General features: G+C 46.6%; 1 protein-coding gene across 3 annotated transcripts in view; it reads left to right on the forward strand.

The window, feature by feature from the left end:
• The window catches only part of SHISA6 (shisa family member 6), a 357,053-nt gene that overhangs the window by 59,349 nt on the left and 278,550 nt on the right, over window positions 1-19,154 (forward strand). For all 3 annotated transcript variants that reach the window (XM_089663850.1, XM_089663848.1, XM_089663849.1), the window contains exon 3: window positions 3,651-3,808. In XM_089663850.1, coding sequence (XP_089519976.1) covers window positions 3,651-3,808 — 158 coding nt within the window. The remainder of the gene's footprint in view (window positions 1-3,650; window positions 3,809-19,154) is intronic.

Below are 19,154 nucleotides of genomic sequence, written 5' to 3' on the forward strand. Positions count from 1 at the left end.
CTGGATCAACTTTCCCTATAAATGTTATATCCAGTTATATTCTGTGTATCCAAGAAAGAATCCAGGACTTTCCTACAGCAATCCATGGAGCTGGCCAGAACCAACTCTTGAGGGAGTCTATTCCATATTCTCACAGCTCTCACTGTGAAGAAACCTTTCCGTGTTTGGAGATTACATTTCTTTTCCTCCAGATGTAAAGAGCGCCCCCTTGTCCTCTGTGATGACCTCAGGGGGAATAACTCTACAACAAGTTCACTATATGAACCACTGATGTATTATACATAGTGATCATATCCCCCCTTATGTATTATACATGGAGATCATATCCCCCCCTTATGTATTATACATGGAGATCATATCCCCCCTTATGTATTATACATGGTGATCATATCCCCCCTTATGTATTACACATGGAGATCATATCCCCCCCCTTATGTATTATACATGGAGATCATATCCCCCCCTTATGTATTATACATGGAGATCATATCCCCCTTATGTATTATACATGGAGATCATATCCCCCTTATGTATTATACATGGAGATCATATCCCCCTTATGTATTATACATGGTGATCATATCCCCCCTTATGTATTATACATGGAGATCATATCCCCCCTTATGTATTATACATGGAGATCATATCCCCCCCTTATGTATTATACATGGAGATCCTATCCCCCCCTATGTATTATACATGGAGATCATATCCCCCCCTTATGTATTATACATGGAGATCATATCCCCCTTATGTATTATACATGGAGATCATATCCCCCCTTATGTATTATACATGGAGATCATATCCCCCCTTATGTATTATACATGGAGATCATATCCCCCCTTATGTATTATACATGGAGATCCTATCCCCCCCTATGTATTATACATGGAGATCATATCCCCCCCTTATGTATTATACATGGAGATCATATCCCCCTTATGTATTATACATGGAGATCATATCCCCCCTTTATGTATTATACATGGAGATCATATCCCCCCTTATGTATTATACATGGAGATCATATCCCCCCTTATGTATTATACATGGAGATCATATCCCCCCCCTTATGTATTATACGTGGAGATCATATCCCCCCCCCCTTATGTATTATACATGGAGATCATATCCCCCCCTTATGTATTATACATGGAGATCATATCCCCCTTATGTATTATACATGGAGATCATATCCCCCCTTATGTATTATACATGGAGATCATATCCCCCCCTTATGTATTATACATGGAGATCATATTCCTCCCTTATGTATTATACATGGAGATCATATCCCCCCCTTATGTATTATACATGGAGATCATATCCCCCCCTTATGTATTATACATGGAGATCATATCCCCCCCTTATGTATTATACATGGAGATCATATCCCCCCCTTATGTATTATACATGGAGATCATATCCCCCCCTTATGTATTATACATGGAGATCATATCCCCCCCTTATGTATTATACATGGAGATCATATCCCCCTTATGTATTATACATGGAGATCATATCCCCCCTTAGGTATTATACATGGAGATCATATCCCCCCCTTAGGTATTATACATGGAGATCATATCCCCCCTTATGTATTATACATGGAGATCATATCCCCCCTTATGTATTATACATGGAGATCATATCCCCCCCCCCTTATGTATTATACATGGAGATCATATCCCCCCCTTATGTATTATACATGGAGATCATATCCCCCCTTATGTATTATACTTGGAGATCATATCCCCCCTTATGTATTATACATGGAGATCATATCCCCCCTTTATCGCCTCTTCTCAAGAGAGAATACATTAATTTCCTCTAATATTTCCTCACACTCGCAGCTCTGTGCAAAAATGTAGAGTGGAGTAAGTTATGATGCACCAAAAGCGTCTGTCTCTGAGGCTGGAATGCAGCCTGGCCAGTCCAAGCCCAATAGGGGAGGCTTCCTAACACAGGACAGCATGTCCCTTTTCTGTCCCTACTCAATTGGAAGCTTTCCCTACCACTATTCGCATTCCCTAAAAGACGTGACCTGTCCCTACACTGTCCACTTGCAAAATGCGCACCAAGCCCGGAAGTCAGGGTCTAAAATAGACACTGCCTGAGCCAAGATGGCTGCCAGAGTCACATGGGGCAGCGTCATCCAACCTGGATCGCTTACCAGTGATCAGGAAACCATAAAGGTACAAATTCCTCCTGATTTCCTCTCCCTGTGCATTGCCGCTGCGGTTTGAGCTCTGCCTGCAGTGGAGACAAAAGACTGCATCATTGGTATTATTGGGAAGAATAGGGCTCCGTCTTTGATCACAGTAGGAGGAATAGTGCCCTATTGTTGGTGTCAGTAGGAGGAATAGTGCCCCATTGTTGGTGTCAGTAGGAGGAATAGTGCCCCATTGTTGGTGTCAGTAGGAGGAATAGTGCCCCATTGTTGGTGTCAGTAGCAGGAATAGTGCCCCATTGTTGGTGTCAGTAGGAGGAATAGTGCCCTATTGTTGGTGTCAGTAGGAGGAATAGTGCCCCATTGTTGGTGTCAGTAGGAGGAATAGTGCCCCATTGTTGGTGTCAGTAGCAGGAATAGTGCCCCATTGTTGGTGTCAGTAGCAGGAATAGTGCCCCATTGTTGGTGTCAGTAGGAGGAATAGTGCCCCATTGTTGGTGTCAGTAGGAGGAATAGTGCCCCATTGTTTGTGTCAGTAGCAGGAATAGTGCCCCATTGTTGGTGTCAATTGAAGGAAGAGTGTCCCATCTTCATCTTTAGTATTCATAAGAGCAATAGTGCCCTACCTTTGGTGTCAGAGTTATAGTGCCTCACCATTGGTGTCAGTGTAGGTAATAGCGCCCCATTGTTTGTGTCAGTTGAAGGAATTATGCTCCACTGCTGATATCATTGACAGGAATCGTGCTCCTCCTTGCTGTCTGCAGAAGGAATAGTGCCTTGAGAAACTTGAGTGGCTTGTCCTGGCCCCAACCCTACTGAACCCTTCTGAGATGGATTGGAAACCAATGGTGAGCAAGGACTTTTCATCCAACATCAGTAGCTGACCTCACAAATGAGCACAAATTTCCACATGCACGCTTCAACATCTTGTGGAAAGTCATCTGAGAATAGTGGAGGCAGCAAAGTGGGCAAACTCCATAATAATGGCACTGGTTATGGAATGGTCAACAAGCTCATGTAGGTGTAAAGTTGGGTGTCTAAAGACTTTGATATAATAAGGTTGGTATTTCAAGTGTGTATTTAGCTATATTTAGGTGATGGTTCCACCAAAAAAAACTATCTGTAACACTCACCAATTTTCCCTAAATAGTGCCATTCTTTTTTTTTTTTTTTTTTTTTAGGTTGCTCATATGTGGTAAATGTACATGCATCCATGGCTGGCAATACAGAATATTACAGGAAGTTAACAGTTTGAGAAGTGCAGGATGTAAACTGACCGCATTTTGTTTTATTTCCATTTTTTAAAACTTACCACCAGACCTGAAATGTGTCAAAAGTATGTAACCTTCATTTTTGCATCTCCACCATTTGGTTGAGCGAGATCTACAAAAAGCTTTTGTGTTGAGTTTGATACGTTAGATTTGGTGGATGTTTTGTCTCATGTTTGTTCTCACCAGTCTCATTGGTTCTCTTCCAGGGCCCTTGCAGACATTTTGATACAACAGGGGCCGATCCCCATCCCGCACTGTGAACGAGAGACCATCTCTGCTGTCGATAACTCTCCCAAGGAGAACACGCCGGTCCGGACCTCGAAGAACCAGTACACGCCGGTACGGACCACCAAGACAGGAACAGGTGGGTTTATCAACCGGCAGTGGTCACGTAGAACGGTAAAAGATCAGCGTAGAGATTGCAAGTAAGGTGGAAAGGGGTTTTTGGTTTGAATGTTAGCCAAACCCCATCGATCCAAACTGATATACAAACACTAGGCAGAAAAAAAGCTGTTACGTCAACCAATCAAATTTCACTCAGATTACAGACTGAACAGTATTGGTTGTTTAGAGCAGTGGTTCTCAACCTGTGGGTCGTGACCCCTTTGGGGGTCAAACGACCCTTTCACAGGGGTCGCCTAAGACCATCAGAAAACACATATTTCCGATGTGTACAGAGCAGCTGCTGTGTAGAAAGCAGCTACTGTGTAGAAAGCAGCTACTGTGTAGAAAGCAGCTACTGTGTTGAAAGCAGCTACTGTGTTGAAAGCAGCCGTATTGAAGGTAAAACGACACATGAATTATAATTACTGGGTAAATAATTTTTATGGTTGGGGGTCACCATAACATGAGGAACTGTATTAAAGGGTCACAGCATTAGGAAGGTTGAGAACCACTGGTTTAGAGGAACACAATTTTTATTATCATAATTTTTATTTTATTTTACTTTATTTAATAAAAAATTTTTTTTGGGGGGATTCAAGTAATTTTTATGTTATGAGAATTTTGTTTCACATTTTGAGGGATATTTATTCAACATTTTGGAGTTATATTGAGATTGGCACTTTCAAAGGTGAACGTTCGATCTTATATGTGAGAGGGCATAGTTATATTTATTTATTTTCGGTTTGATACCGTAGTTATAGATTTATTGTTTAGAGGAACAACTGCAATTCAAATGATTTTATTAGATCTCATAGATGCAGTTGAGGATAACGGAAGTGTATTTTTTGTCTATGTAAATCAGACAAAAGGTGATTTGAAATATTTTCAGGCTAAAATTTGAACAAGTCTGGAAGTTTCTTTTATGGTCTTCTGTTTTTAGGTCTTCTTATTTTTTTTTAAGATTTTGTTAACATTAAAAAAAAATGGTAAATTGTTGCAATAATGAATGTAATTTATTAATGAACTAGCCATGACAGACAGAAATGGATGTACCGAACATTGCATTTACATTGTTTGAATGGCAGGACACTGACCTCGCTCTTATGTTATCAGCCATTTCAGGCTGGGGAATGGCTGGCTGCCCTGTGTGGAGTATATACCTCCATTTTTAATTATTTCAGATATGTTTATTTCTGATAAACTCCTGAACTTCCAATATTGTTTTAGACTTTTACAGGTACTAATTTTCAGTCATATTGTACTTAGACCAGGGGTGGACTGACCATTGGAAAACTTGGGCACTGCCTGAGGGCCCGGGGTCAGTAGGGGGCCCCATGAGATGCCCCTGGTACCTTTTTCATAGGCTTTTTTGAGTTTGGGCAAGGACACAGGGGTCCCATGATCCCCTATTGCCCGGGGGCCCCATGAGTTGTCAGTCCGCCCCTGACTTGGACATCTATTTTATTCCCTAGAGCCAGTATAAGCCACATGTAATACCATTGCAGCAGCCAGCCTGAGCCATTGGGGTGTTTCTGTAACCGGGAATTATAATCGTCCGATTGATCAGTTGTAACTGTAACTTGAAGTTTATTTCATAGGTGCAGAGTAAGGTTAACAATGCAAACATCTGCTAAAAACCAGTTCTTTAGGGGTCGGTGGGCAAATGCCCCTTACATTGGTGGTCATTGGGGAAAAATATCTTTTACATTGGTGGTCAGTGGGAACAATGTCCTCCATACAGTGATGGTTAGAATGCTACACTTACAGACAAGTAAAAAAGGCTAATTGGTGCCATGTGGCTGACTCTGCCAAGTGATGTTGGCCCTGGAACTATACAGGCACCATCAAATGGAAAGTCAATCAGCCACACGTTGAGGAACCCCTAAAAAGCTTTGAAGGAACCCTAGTTGAGCATGGCTGCTGTAAAGTAACAGAAACTGGAGAAAAAAACACTGCTCCAGTTAGCCATGCAGTGTAAAGTTACTTGTGCTGTCCCCAGGGGTGAACTGACCATTTGGAAACTCGGGCACTGCCCGAGGGCCCGGGGTCAGTAGGGGGCCCCATGAGATGCCCCTGGTACCTTTTTTTCATAGGTTTTTTTTTTGAGTTTGGGCAAGGACACAGGGGCCCCATGATCCCCTATTGCCCGAGGTCCCCATGAGTTGTCAGTCCGCCCCTGGCTGTCCCTCACAGTAAAGTCCAGGCTAGGTCTGGTAACATAGGTGAACAGCTAGAGGGATGTCAGGGGTGATACCACAGGTGGGCGTCTAGAGGAATCTCAGGGCTGGTTTCACAGGCAAGAAGCTGGAGGGATGGCAACACAGGTGAACAATGGCTAGAGGACTGAGAACACAGGCAAGGTACTGGAGATGCAGAACCACCCAATTTGAAGTGCTGTGCTCAGGTAGCAGTTAGAGAAGTTTTTGAAGCTTTCTGCTGTGGCTGGGTCTTCTGTAAAAGTTGCTGACCACACGCTAGGACCAACAGTGAAGAACAAAGCACCTGGCTGCAGATCACATTCCCAGTCATCTCTGCTCTATCAGATGTGGTAAGCAATTGAAGGCATTCAACTGGAGAAACTAGTATCTCTTGGGCATGAGTTCAGGGGATTATGAGAAAAGCCATTAAAGGAGCCAGCCTCTGAGCCTTTCTCAACCAGGGTTCCATGGCAGGCTAGAGTTTTTTAAAGAGGTTGCTAGGGTTCCTTGAGCTGTGCTGATTGACCCTTCATCTGATGGTGCCTGGCACCATAGATCTTTTTAGCTGTCCGTAAAGGTGGCGTTCTGACCACCACTTTAAGAGGGGCATTGTTCCCACTTGCCACCAATGTAAGGTTCATTTTTCCATTGATCCCTGGCAGGGGCGGACTGACCATTTGGGAACTCGGGCGCTGCCCGAGGGCCTAGGGTCAGTAGGGGGCCCCATGAGATGCCCCTGGTACCTTTTTATAGGGTTTTTTGGGTGTGGTTTGAGTGTGGGCGAGGAAACAGGGGCCCTATGATCCCCTATTGCCCAGGGGCCCCATGAGTTGTCAGTCCACCCCTGATCCCTGGTTATTTTAGCAGAGGTTCCCTGAGACCTGCTACATTTTTTAAAGGGTTCCTTTTGTGTTGAAAGGTTGAGAGAGGCTTCATTAGAAGATATGTATAGGATATGAGTGAGTAGTGTGGGACTATAGCACACCAGAATTTGACAGCAAATGTTGGTGTCAGCTGGATTAAAGAGAACCAGTACTGGTACGTAAGCCTATGAGTTATCGAATAGCCTGTATCCTTTGGTTTAGTCTGGTCAGTTATTCTTCATCCATCATATTGGGAGATCTGTGGACTACAGAATTGTGATGTTGATGAGGCAGGCTCAGGTTGCCCTGAATAGACCATTTTGAATTTAACGTTTGTCCTTTTTAAGAAACTATTAGTAAAAGATCATTGTAGAGCTGACATTTTTTAGCTATTTTCTATTTTTTTTAAACATCTGTTTCCTGCTGAATGTAACCTAGCAATTGTAAGCACTGCACATTCCCTGCACCAGAATCTTTTCAAACTGAAAGGTTGCTCAGGTAGTGCCATGATATGTCTGGGCCTTGGTTGGAGGAACATTACCCCCTGACCTATTCTAAAGATTCAGTGTATGGGGGGGGGGGACTCCAGTGGAGAGAGTACTGCTCACCTTCAACAGCTGATGGATCTAAAGATATTCAGAAGCAGCACTTAGCCAGACACCGCTGACGGCTCCTCGCTGAGATAACAAGATGCAGCACAGCGTCCGTACAGCAGACCGTAGTGTTCCACAAAAGAGATGACTGTGTTCAGCGTGTGCATGAGAACAATGCAGGCTGGCTGCTCCGCCAAGATTTGTCTCTTGAGCACCTACTGAGGGTTTCCCTGGCCTGTGAGAAGAGCAGAACTGTGTGATGGCGTACCAACCTTTTGCCAGACCAGGAAAGGTCAACCCAGGTCTTGTTCACCAACCAAATTCAAAAGTCCTACAATTTTGTCATCTTATGGCTACTTTTTTTCTTTGGGGTGGCTCAATCGACCCAAAGTAGACCCTGTTTACTGTTCCACCAACCAGGACCCTCTGGTTCCCACATCATCCAGCCATAAATTTAATCATAAATTTACTAGCATTGTACCCTTCTTCTCAGAGCAGTCCTGAGCATCTCCCTACAAGGAAACCGCCACAGATCAGATAACAATCTTTGTCACCAGCACACATGGCCACTGATAAGAGGTTAGCTCCAGCCCTCCAGTATGTGGCATGGGCCCCATTAGTTATCAGTTCCACAGGGGGGCCCAGGTAGCTTTATGATACAGGTCAGGGGCGGACTGACAACTCATGAGGCCCCCGGGCAGTAAGGGATCATGGGGCCCCTGTGTCCTCACTCACACTCAAACCACACCCAAAAAAGCCTATGAAAGGTACCAGGGGCTTCTCATGGGGCCCCCTACTGACCCTGGGCCCTCGGGCAGTGCCCGAATTCCCAAATGGTCAGTCCGCCCCTGATACGGGCAGTTCCCCTTCCTTGAGCACAGTTGGCTTCTCCTTTTCTCCCTTCTGTCAGCTGTCACAGGGGGAGCAGCTTTAGGGATTGCCTCCCCTCTGCTGCTCTAATCACCCCCTCTCCTGTCTAGGATCCCCTTCATCTGCAGCTTTGATCACCCTGTGTCTGCGCTCCCCTATGTATATTATGCTTCAGTTTGTGAATGAACAGGGAGTTTCTGTATAAAGCGTTTCTTGTTCATTCTGTAGCAGCTGAGGCTGCAGAGAGAGGATTTGGGATTTTTGTCCTCGATCAGTTTCTCTGTCTTAAATGTGGGACATCAGGGGTCTGTGCAGACCCCTGATATTTCACCAAAGTCCCTCCCCCAAGGGGCTATGAAAAATTAAAAAAAATAATTTAAATATATAAGACTCTCATCTTAGGGGTCATACACCTACACCCACCCAGACTGAGGTGGGGGCCCTGTCAGGTAGGCTGCATGGGGCCCCTTGATTTCTAACAGCAGCCCTGCCAGCACACCTTGGATCTATTATCAGTAATCTTAATGGGTGGTGACTCTATCAATCCATAATAGGAGTATCCCCTCCAACTGTTCCAACAACCAAGATCCTCTGGTTCTCACACCTTCTGGCTCTGATTTAGCTACAAACACTACAAGCATTGTCTCTCTCTGCTCATACCATTCCTGTGTACCTCTCTACAAGGGAACCAGCACACCGTGGTTTCATTGATCATACAACAAACCTATTATTATTTATGGACCATGGTTCCATTATCAATAATCCATATGTTTGAAGAAGCAACCTCATCACAATACGTACGATGCCTCAAGGCCACATGGGACCTCTTAGATGGATATCACATGTCTGACAAAGAAATCCTACGTGGCCTCTAAATGGTGAACTTGCTCATATTATGAGGTGATTGCTAAATGTTTGGACTATTAATTATGGGCCCATGGTGTGCTGGTGACACATGTCCTTATTTAGGTTGATTCAGTCAACCTGCTGCCAGTTACTAAAGTACCCTCCTACTCTAAGCCATACCATGGAACATGGGAATTTATTGATTGATCCACATATAACGGGAACTGTGGGTCATGCTTCGTTCATTACTTTGTAGTGAACATGGAGCCTTTGACCTTCTTGTTGACCTGCAACTAATCCCAACATCTCATATATGGTGGCTTCAGGCATTGGCTTCCCTCGGGATGGATATGAATATCCTCCACAGCTCCAAAAATAAATCATATCTGACTTGCCTACAAGGAACCTCATCCTAATACACAGCCAGAGTGGAGTATACAGGGAGGATGAACTCTATTTTAGTCATCTTATTTGGTCCTAAGGGTATTGAAAGCAAAATAGAGAGGGTTAAACTGTGGCCCCATGGGTACAGATTATTTTTTAAATGTTTTAATAGCCTTGGGTGGGGGAGCTTAGGTGAAATATCAGGGGTTTAAACAGACCCTTGATGTTCCAGTTTTGAGATATCCGAAGTGACTGAGGACACAACTCCCCAATCCTTTCTCCGTATCCTCACCTGCTACAGAATGAATAAACAGGAAGCATTTTATACAGAAGCTCCCCGTTCATTCACAAACTGAAGCATGGTAAACAAGGGGGGGGGGGGGGGCACAGGGGGATCAAACCTGTGGATGAAGGGGGATCCTGAAAAGGAGAAGGGGTGATTACAGCCAGGGGCGGACTGACAACTCATGGGGCTCCCGGGCAATAGGGGATCATGGGGCCCCTGTGTTCTTGCCCAAACTCAAGCCTATGAAAAAGGTACCAGGGGCATCTCATGGGGCTCCCTACTGACCCCGGGCCCTCAGGCAGTGCCAGAGTTTCCAAATGGTCAGTCCGCCCCTGATTAGAGCAAGGGTATGGGGGCAATCCCTGAAACCAATCTTCCTGTGGCTCCCCCCGCAGCAGCTGACATTTGACAGGAGGAAGAAGAAGAGAAGATTGGTGTGCTGCAGGGAGGGGAAACTGCCTGCACCATGACGCTACCTGGGCCCCCCTGCTGAACTGATGGGGCCCAGGTCCCATACAGAAGGGCTGGAGCTCCCCCTTATCAGCAGCCATGATGGTTGTTATAGTAGACCCTGTGGATAAAGAGGGGGGGACTAGCCTGCACCATTGTAGTCATCCTTTGTAGGTCCTGTGAATATAGAGGGAAGTATAGAGCAGGACTGGGCTGTCCTATAGTAGTCGTCATATTGCACCCTGTGTCTATAGGGGAGTATAGAGCGGAACATGCCTGCTCTATAGTAGTAGTCATATTTGGCCCTGTGGCTATAGGGGTGAATACAGATTGGGAAAAAATTGCACCAAAGTGTGGCCATTGTATTAGTCCCTGTGTACACCTCAGGAATGTAACAACTAGTCCTCTTTGCAAAGCCAGGAGTACATATCTTTGAGGTACATGTCACCACTGATATCTGAGCAGTGTGTATGTCAGGGATCCCCGCGGGGCTGGTCCCGGAGCAGGCGCAGTGCGCCGCCCTGTGCAGGGACGCGGGCACTAGGTCCTGTTATTCAGTGCCTTCTGGACTCTCGTGTATCCCTGAACCTGCGAACCTGTGCTCTGTAAGTTGCTGACCCGGATTGTACCTGACCTTGCTGTATTCTCCTACTGACCCTTTGTTTGCATGACCTCTCTCCTGGATGCCCCTTATTAGATCTGACCTTCTGTTGCTGACCTGGCGTGTGACCCGACTAATCTCTGCCCGCTGCTTTGTACCGCACTGTCCCCACCGTTACCGACCCGGCTTGTCTGACCTCGCATCTGCTCAGCCATCCATCCCAACGGGGTCACCCGACCTCCTCATATCAGGCTCTTCCCCGTGGGAGCCCCTGGCGATTACCCCTACCACTGACAGGTATACTCAGTAGCCACGACCTGGTCTCAAGGTACTCCAAGTCCATCCCCACCATCAGGGGCCCTGGTGAACAAGTACTCTGGGGCTTAGATTCCGTGCTCTGGGGACGCCTGATCGGTGGAGTGCTAGTGGTACCGTCGGGCGGTCCCTCACAGTGTGCTACTTTCTCTGGCAGGGATTGAATTCCTGGATCTGTAGTTCCCCAGCACCCTATGGGATGCAGTTTGATTTGTAGCAAAGATCTGCTAGCAATCAGATCAGGATCTGCTGATGGCTTAATGAGGACACATCTTCTTCTGTGCTGACTGCCGCACACTATAAATATGAACAGCATATGCCAAGCCTCTGCAATGCAAATAGTTCATATTTACCATATGCTGCGCCCCATCTGATCTATGGCTGCTGTGAGATGAAGCTTACTGAAAAAATAAATACAATAAAATAGAAAAAAAACTTATGCCGCTGTCAGTGCATAGAGATGTATATTCCGTCCGTTATTCTACTAAAGGGTACCTGAAGCCAACATGGATATACACTATATTGCCAAAAGTATTGGTCGGCTGGCCTTTCCACACACATGACCTTTAATGGCACCCCAGTCTTAGTCCGTAGGGTTCAATATTGAGTTGGCCCCGCCCTTTGCAGCTATAACAGCTTCAACTCTTCTGGGAAGGCCGTCCACAAGGTTTAGGAGGGTGTCTATGGGAAGGTTGGACCATTCTTCCAGAAGCACATTTGTGATGTCAGGCACTGATGTCGGGGGAGGAGGCCTGGCTTGCAGTCTCCACTCTTAATTTATCCCAAATGTGTTCTATGGGGTTGAGGTCAGGACTCTGCAGGCCAGTCAGGTTCCTCCACCCCAAACTGGCTCCTCCATGTCTTTATGGACCTTGCTTTGTGCACTGGTGCCCAGTCATGTTGGAACAGGAAGGGGCCATCCCCAAACTCTTCCCACAAAGTTGGGAGCATGAAATTGTCCAAAATGTCTTGGTATGCTGACGCCTTAAGAGTTCCCTTCTCCGGAACTAGGGGGCCAAGCCCAACCCCTGAAAAACAACCCCACACCATAATCTCCCCTCCACCAAACTTTACACTTGGCACAATGCAGTCAGGCAAGTACCGTTCTCCTGGCAACCGCCAAACTCAGACACATCCATCGGATTGCCAGACAGAGAAACGTGTTTTGTCACTCCAGAGAACATGTCTTCCCTGCTCTAGAGTCCAGTGGCGGTGTGCTTTACACCACGGCATCTGACGCTTTGCATTGCACTTGGTGATGTAAGGCTTGGATGCAGCTGCTCGGCCATGGAAACCCATTCCATGAAGCTCTCTACGCACTGTTGTTGGGCTCATCTGAAGGCCACACCAAGTTTGGAGGTCTTTAGCTATTGACTCTGCAGACAGTTGGTGACTTCTGCGCACTGTGTGCTTCAGCATGCGCTGACCCCGCCCTGTCATGTGACGTGGCCTACCACTTGGTGGCTCAGTTGCTGTTGTTCTCAGTTGCTTCCACTTTGTTATAATCCCACTAACAGTTGAACGTGGAATATTTAGTAGCCAGGAAATGTCACGGATGGACTTATTGCCCAGGTGGCCACCTATCACGGGACCACGCTTGGAGTCACTGAGCTCCTGAGAGCGACCCATTCTTTCACCAATGTTTGTAGAGGCCGTCTGCATGTCTAGGGGATGATTGTATACACCTGTGACCATGGAGGGGATTGGAACACCTGAATCACATGATTAGGAGGGCTGGCCTAATACTTTTGGCAATATAATGTATTCCTGGCTCGGAGGGACTTATGCAGGCCATAGACGGGGAGAAAAACGGCAGATTTTTCTTTTAAAAAACGAAAAATCGGTCGTTCAAGCGGCCGACGTTACCATCAATGGTAAAAAAAATCGGCCGATTTTCATCCTGTCTACAACCGGCAAAAAGTGTCCCTGCAGAGAGCTCTGCTATTTCTTTGACAGTTCCTTGACATTTACAGAGGTTGCAACATTGTATCTATTTGTATCCATTTAGGATACAGATGTTTTTATTCGGAAACAAATAGATACAATGTTGCAACCGCTGTAAATGTCAAGGAACTGTCAAAGAAATAGCAGAGTTTTTTGCAGGGACACTTTTTGCCGGACTGGAATTCCTCTTATTTTTCTTGTTCAAACATTTTATTGTTTTAGAGTACAACAACATAAGTTATAAGTAAGCAAATGGGATATTAGAGGTGTACAGTAAATGAACAGGTAAGGTTCCCAATTATAATAGTCAGGCAGCACTAACAAGAGCAAACAACAAATATCAAATAGAGCCTAACATGAAGGAAAGGAGGAGGAAGGGAGGGATAGGGTGTACGGCACCAAGGAAGGGGATACAAAAAATAGCCAAATAACCGCAGTATCAACAAAGGACGGTTCCCAAAAAGCAAAAAAACACAGATTATGGGTTGAGAAGGGACTCGTCAAAGTTGGGCGGGAGGAAATGCTCCACCCATGGGTTCCAAATCTTTTTAAACTTGGGGATGGAATCCAGGATAGTGGCTTCAATTTTTGCGTGGATCATTGCCTGAGTGACCCTAGTCATGACTGCAGTCGTACTCCGTAAGGGTGATTTCCATGCTTTAGCGATAACCTGTTTGGCCGCAGTGGTGACTTGCAGAATAAGCTTAAAATTTGCCTTTGTGATGTCTGGTGGCCGGTGATTGAGAAGCGCGACTAGAGGACTTGGTTGGAGGGTTGCGGCGCTGAGTGCAGACAGTGTTCTGAATACCTCCGCCCAAAAAGTTCGGACGATTGGGCAATCCCACCAAATGTGAAAAAATGTTCCTAGGTCTGCGCAGCCTCTGAAACAAACTGGGGGATAATCAGGGGTAAATTTCGCAATTCTGGTTGGGACAAGATACCAGCGGGTCAGGACTTTGTAATTGGTCTCCAGGGCCACAACATTTTGCAAGGACTCCTTGGTATTGTTCCAAATGAGGTCCCAATCTGACGGGTCGATTTGCTGGCCTAAATCAGCTTCCCATTTATCGGTATATGAGGGTAATGGAGAAACGGATGGAGTTGTAAAAAGGGAGTATAGATAGGATATGAGACCTCGTCTATGAGGGTCTCGGTGACATGCTCGCTCAAAAGGAGACAGAGAGGAAATTGGGTTAGCAGCCAATGTATACGGAGCAAAGAAATGTTTCAACTGCAAATATCTAAATAATTCAGAGGTGGGGAGGTTATGGGACTCACATAGAGAGGTAAAAGATTTAAATTGATTCCTGAGTACAAAATGACGGGTCTGGGTGAGACCAGCCGTTGCCCATCGAGCAAAGACGTGCGGTGTGGACCAGGCCGGGGGGAAGGCTGGATTACGAAGATAGGAAAGGAGGGGGTTATGGGGAGATTGTAGCAGGTAACGAGATTTCAGTTTGTCCCAAAGGGACAAAAAATGCATAGTAATGGGATTCTCAATCGTGCGGCGGTCAATGCGTCTCAACCAAAGAAGGTTTGCTATAGAAAAGGGGTTGCACTCGATGGATTCGAGAATGACCCACTGCGGGATTTCGTAGGTAGCGTGATATTTTGGTAGTTGTGCCATATGCGCCGCTTGGTAGTATTTGCTGATCTCAGGGAGACCAAGACCGCCATGCAGTTTAGATCGGTATAGAGTACTGCGGGGGACACGGGGGCGGACTTTGCCCCAAACATAGGAAGAAATACGGCGCTGCAGAACTCGCAGGTAATGAGTGGGTACAGAAATAGGGAGAACTCTGAAAAGATAAAGGATTTTGGGAAGGATCGACATCTTCACGACCGCTATTCTGCCCAGCCAAGCTAGAGGAAGGGAAGACCATTTAGTCATAAGTGCCGTTAGATGGGCCAGCATAGGGATGTAGTTAGCGTTATAGAGACCTGAAATATGCGGGGTGAATTTTATACCCAAAAAGGGGACGGAGTCTTGCAACCATGAAAATGGCAAAATCTGTTTGAGGTGGGTAAGTTCGTTAGGTGGTAGCGAGATATTAAGCGCCCATGATTTTTGGGGGTTAATTTGAAGGCCAGAGAACGCGCCAAACCTATCAAGAAGACAAAGTAGAGTAGGCGTAGAGGTTAAGGGAGAAGTGAGAAAAAGTAGGACGTCATCAGCAAACAAGCACAGTTTATGCGAGGTGCCTCCTATCTCAAGCCCTCGGATATCAGGATCGGTTCTAATCAATAGTGCCAGTGGTTCTATGGCTAGTGCAAAAAGCAAGGGGGAAAGGGGACAACCTTGCCTGGTGCCACATAAAATCGGGAAATGGGCGGACTGGTGTCCTAGATATTTAATTCTGGCCGAGGGGCCCTGGTAGAGAGAAAATATCCAGGTTAAGAAATGTGGGCCAAAGCCCCAACGGCGCAGGATGTAATGTAAGTATGACCATGAGACTGTGTCAAACGCCTTCCGAATGTCTAAGCACAGAAAGCATGTGGGAATATTGCGGGATTTAGCTAAATGTGCTAATAGGGATGCACGTCGAACGTTGTCTCCTGCTTGCCTAGTTGGTATGAAACCAACCTGATCGTTGTGGATTAGGGAACCAATACATGCGTTGAGGCGAGTTGATAGGATTTTGGCTAGCAGTTTAACATCTACGTTAAGGAGGGAAATTGGTCTGTAATTAGACCATTGCGTGTCATCTGAGTTTGGCTTCGGTATCATAGAGATGTTGGCTTGCACAGTATCTGGGCTAAAGATATGATTCGAGAGTATGGCATTAAAGGCGTTCGTCAAGACAGGCGTGAGAATGGGGGCAAACTTTTTATAGTACGTGGCTGAAAAGCCGTCAGGTCCTGGGCGTTTGCGGGGCTTCAAGAAATTTATAGCATTTGTGACTTCGACTGTGGTGATGGGTCGCTCTAGCGTAGCAAGATGCTCACCAGCCAATTTTGGAAAAGGAAGGGAACCAAAAAGGGCATCAGCCTGGGGAGAGTCAAAGGGAGCGGAGGCAGAGTAGAGACTCGAGAGGTGTTTGTGGAAAATTCGTAGAATCCGTTCCGGGTTGCTGGTGAAAGTTGCCGATGAGGTCCGCAACCTTATAGGCTTGACGGTGTGGTCTAGTTTACGGGGAGAGAGAGCAAGAAAAGTGTCGGGCTTATTGGCTTTAGTGTAAAATTTGTGTTGTGACCTGCGGATGGAGAGCTCGGCTTGGTCCGTAAGGAAGAGATCTAGGGCTAGTCGAGAGTGTTCAAGGGCTTCATTGTTAGCTGGGGTGGGGGATGCTTGAAAGGCACTATGGGATTGGTCGTACTCTTGTTCAAGGAGGAGGCGTTTCTGCCTCCTTTCTCTACTCAGGAAGGAGGCTTTACTAATACAGAATCCGCGGATTACTGGTTTATGCGCTTCCCACAATGGGAGGGGGGAAATCCCGGGGGTTTGATTTAGGGAGAGATACTCTTTAAGCGCAGCAGCAATCTCTGTGCAGTGGGCTGGGTTAGCCAGCAGGCGTTCGTTGATGGACCAGGAGGGATCAGCGGGAGAAGTGGTGATCACAGCACAGTGATCTGACCATGGGATTGGAAGGATATCAGAAGCCAAGATACGAGGGGAAGAACTGGCGGTCATAAATATATGATCGATTCTTGAGAAGACTTTGTGTGGGTGGGAGTAAAAAGTGTACTGGCATTTAGTAGGATTGGATTCCCTCCATGAATCGACCATTGAGTGCTGTTGCAGAATGGATTGAAAGGAGTGTTTGGGGGTATGTGGAGTGAGAGATTGTGGGGATTTATCTAGAAAAGGGTATAGTGTACAGTTGGAGTCTCCGCAGACTATAAGCGTGCCTCATTTATGATGAGCAATAACCGAGAAGAGATGAGAAAGGAATGGCAAAGGACCCGGGTTTGGAGCATAGTATGTGGCAATGGTGACCTCAAAATCCAGCAATTGCCCTACAAGTAGAAGATAACGACCTTCCGGATCTTTAATTTCAGTGCATAATTTGAAGGGTGTAGTACGGTGAAGAGCAATTAAAACCCCCCTGCGCTTAACAGTAGCAGAGGCGGCGTAGACCTGTGGGTAGCAGGGGCCAAAAAATTTAGGAGTGGAGGTAGGAGTGAAATGTGTCTCCTGCAGGCAGACTATGTGGGCCTTACAGGATGCAAAAGAACGAAAGGCTTTGTTGCGCTTGTGCGGGACATTAAGGCCCTGAACATTCAGGGTAAGGATATTCAGGGAACCCATGGGTGGAGGAAGCGGTGATTTGGTAAATATTGGAATCCCTTCAAGAGAGCCATCTTGCAAATTGAACTAGGGGAAAGCATGCGGTTGTAGAAACTGGATAATGACAAGGGGCCATACAGAAAAGTAAGGGTTGAGGTGGGGAGGGCTAAGGGTGGTCTAGGGTAGGTAAAGAGGGCCATAAAGAGGCTGGAAGAAAAAGAAAAGGAGAACGGTCCCCGGTGGTACCCGGAATTCGGGTGGTCTGGGGAGCGGTTGTAGCCCGAGTGTTGTCAAAAAAAATGGGACACCAAAGGGGCAAGTGGAGAGTGCACAGGTGCATGGGCGACAAGTAAGACAGCATGTAGACAAATAAATACTTGAGCGATCCTGGAAAGAGAGAAAACATCAAACATAATGGGCAGGAAGCCCGGGGTGCCCCGGTAGAGGCCCAACAGCAGCCCCAACGTAACAAACAGTAAGGCAGGTAACACCCCAACACAAGACATATCTAGAATGGCCCGTATCCTGAGCTGGTTGAAAGAAACAGGTATGAAAAAAAAAACAAAAACAAAAAAAAAAAACAAATAAAGCCCAGCAAACAGGAATAAGGATACAGGTATGCAATGTAAACTGTCAGATGGGGGGGCCGATTGATTTGACTCAGCAAGTAGCGACTACAGGGGCGGCCACGGACCACCACACAAAGTGCCGGTGGGAGGAGTAGAAGTGGTCAACAGGATTCAGTCCATAGAGTCTTGTGGTGAGGGAGCAGGAGATGAAAATCGACCGCGTTTGTGTAGATTCAGGTGACCATTAGGGATCGACGGAGGCTGTAGTTTCTTCGGAGAGCACGACGCCGTTCGCCTTCTGGAAGTCTCTGACGGTGTTGCGGGGGGGTGTAGCTGGAGGTTCCGTAGCGTGTCCAGGAGTTCATCAGTGGTCTTGCATACGTGGTCCCGGGCTTGGTATCTGAACCGCACAGCAAAGGGAAAGCACCATTTATATGGTATAGTATGTTGCTGAAGCACTTGCAGGTGCGGTTTCATGGCTCTGCGCTTGGTGATAGTAGTGGGGCAGAGGTCCTGAAATAGTTGATAGGCATGACCTTGAAACAGGAGGGACTCCGAATTGCGGGCGGCTTGAAGTAGTTGCTCTCTTGTGCGGAAAAAATGGAGTTTAGCTATGGTATCTCGCGGCGGGCCGTCAGTGCGTTTAGGAGCTAGTGCCCTGTGAACCCTGTCCATCTCAAGGCGTTCTATTGGAATAGCAGGGGCGAGCTCTTGGAATAGCGCAGTAACTGTAGAGTGGACATCAATGACCGACTCAGGGAGGCCGCGAATACGTACATTGGAGCGTCTGGCCCGGTTCTCAAAGTCCTCTAGACGTGTCTGAAGTGTAAGGTTTTCGTCCCGCAGCAGGTCAATTTCGTCCCCCTGCGTTTGAAGTGTTGCGTCAAAGTCATCCACCCTCTGCTCCAGGTCTGCAGTGCGTTGCCCCAGCTCGCGGATTTCCCTGGACAGCTGGTCAGTAATGCGATCAGAGGTCTGTTTCAGGGCCTTGTGCGACATTTTTTCAAAGCGGGTCAGAAGGTCAGAGGCAGTAAGGTCAGGCGTCGTGGTAGTCATGGGGGTCTCAGATTCATCTGCAGACTCGCCCTCCGAAGAGCATGGCTGGCTCGGTCGCTCTGGCTGTAGGACTGCAAGCCTGGAGGATGCTGGCTGGGCATTGTAGTTCCCCGACGCGGCGGT

The sequence above is a fragment of the Staurois parvus genome, unplaced genomic scaffold, assembly GCF_062004578.1.
Source record: "Staurois parvus isolate SC_StPar_1 unplaced genomic scaffold, SC_StPar_1.0 ptg001787l, whole genome shotgun sequence".
NCBI lineage: Eukaryota > Metazoa > Chordata > Amphibia > Anura > Ranidae > Staurois > Staurois parvus.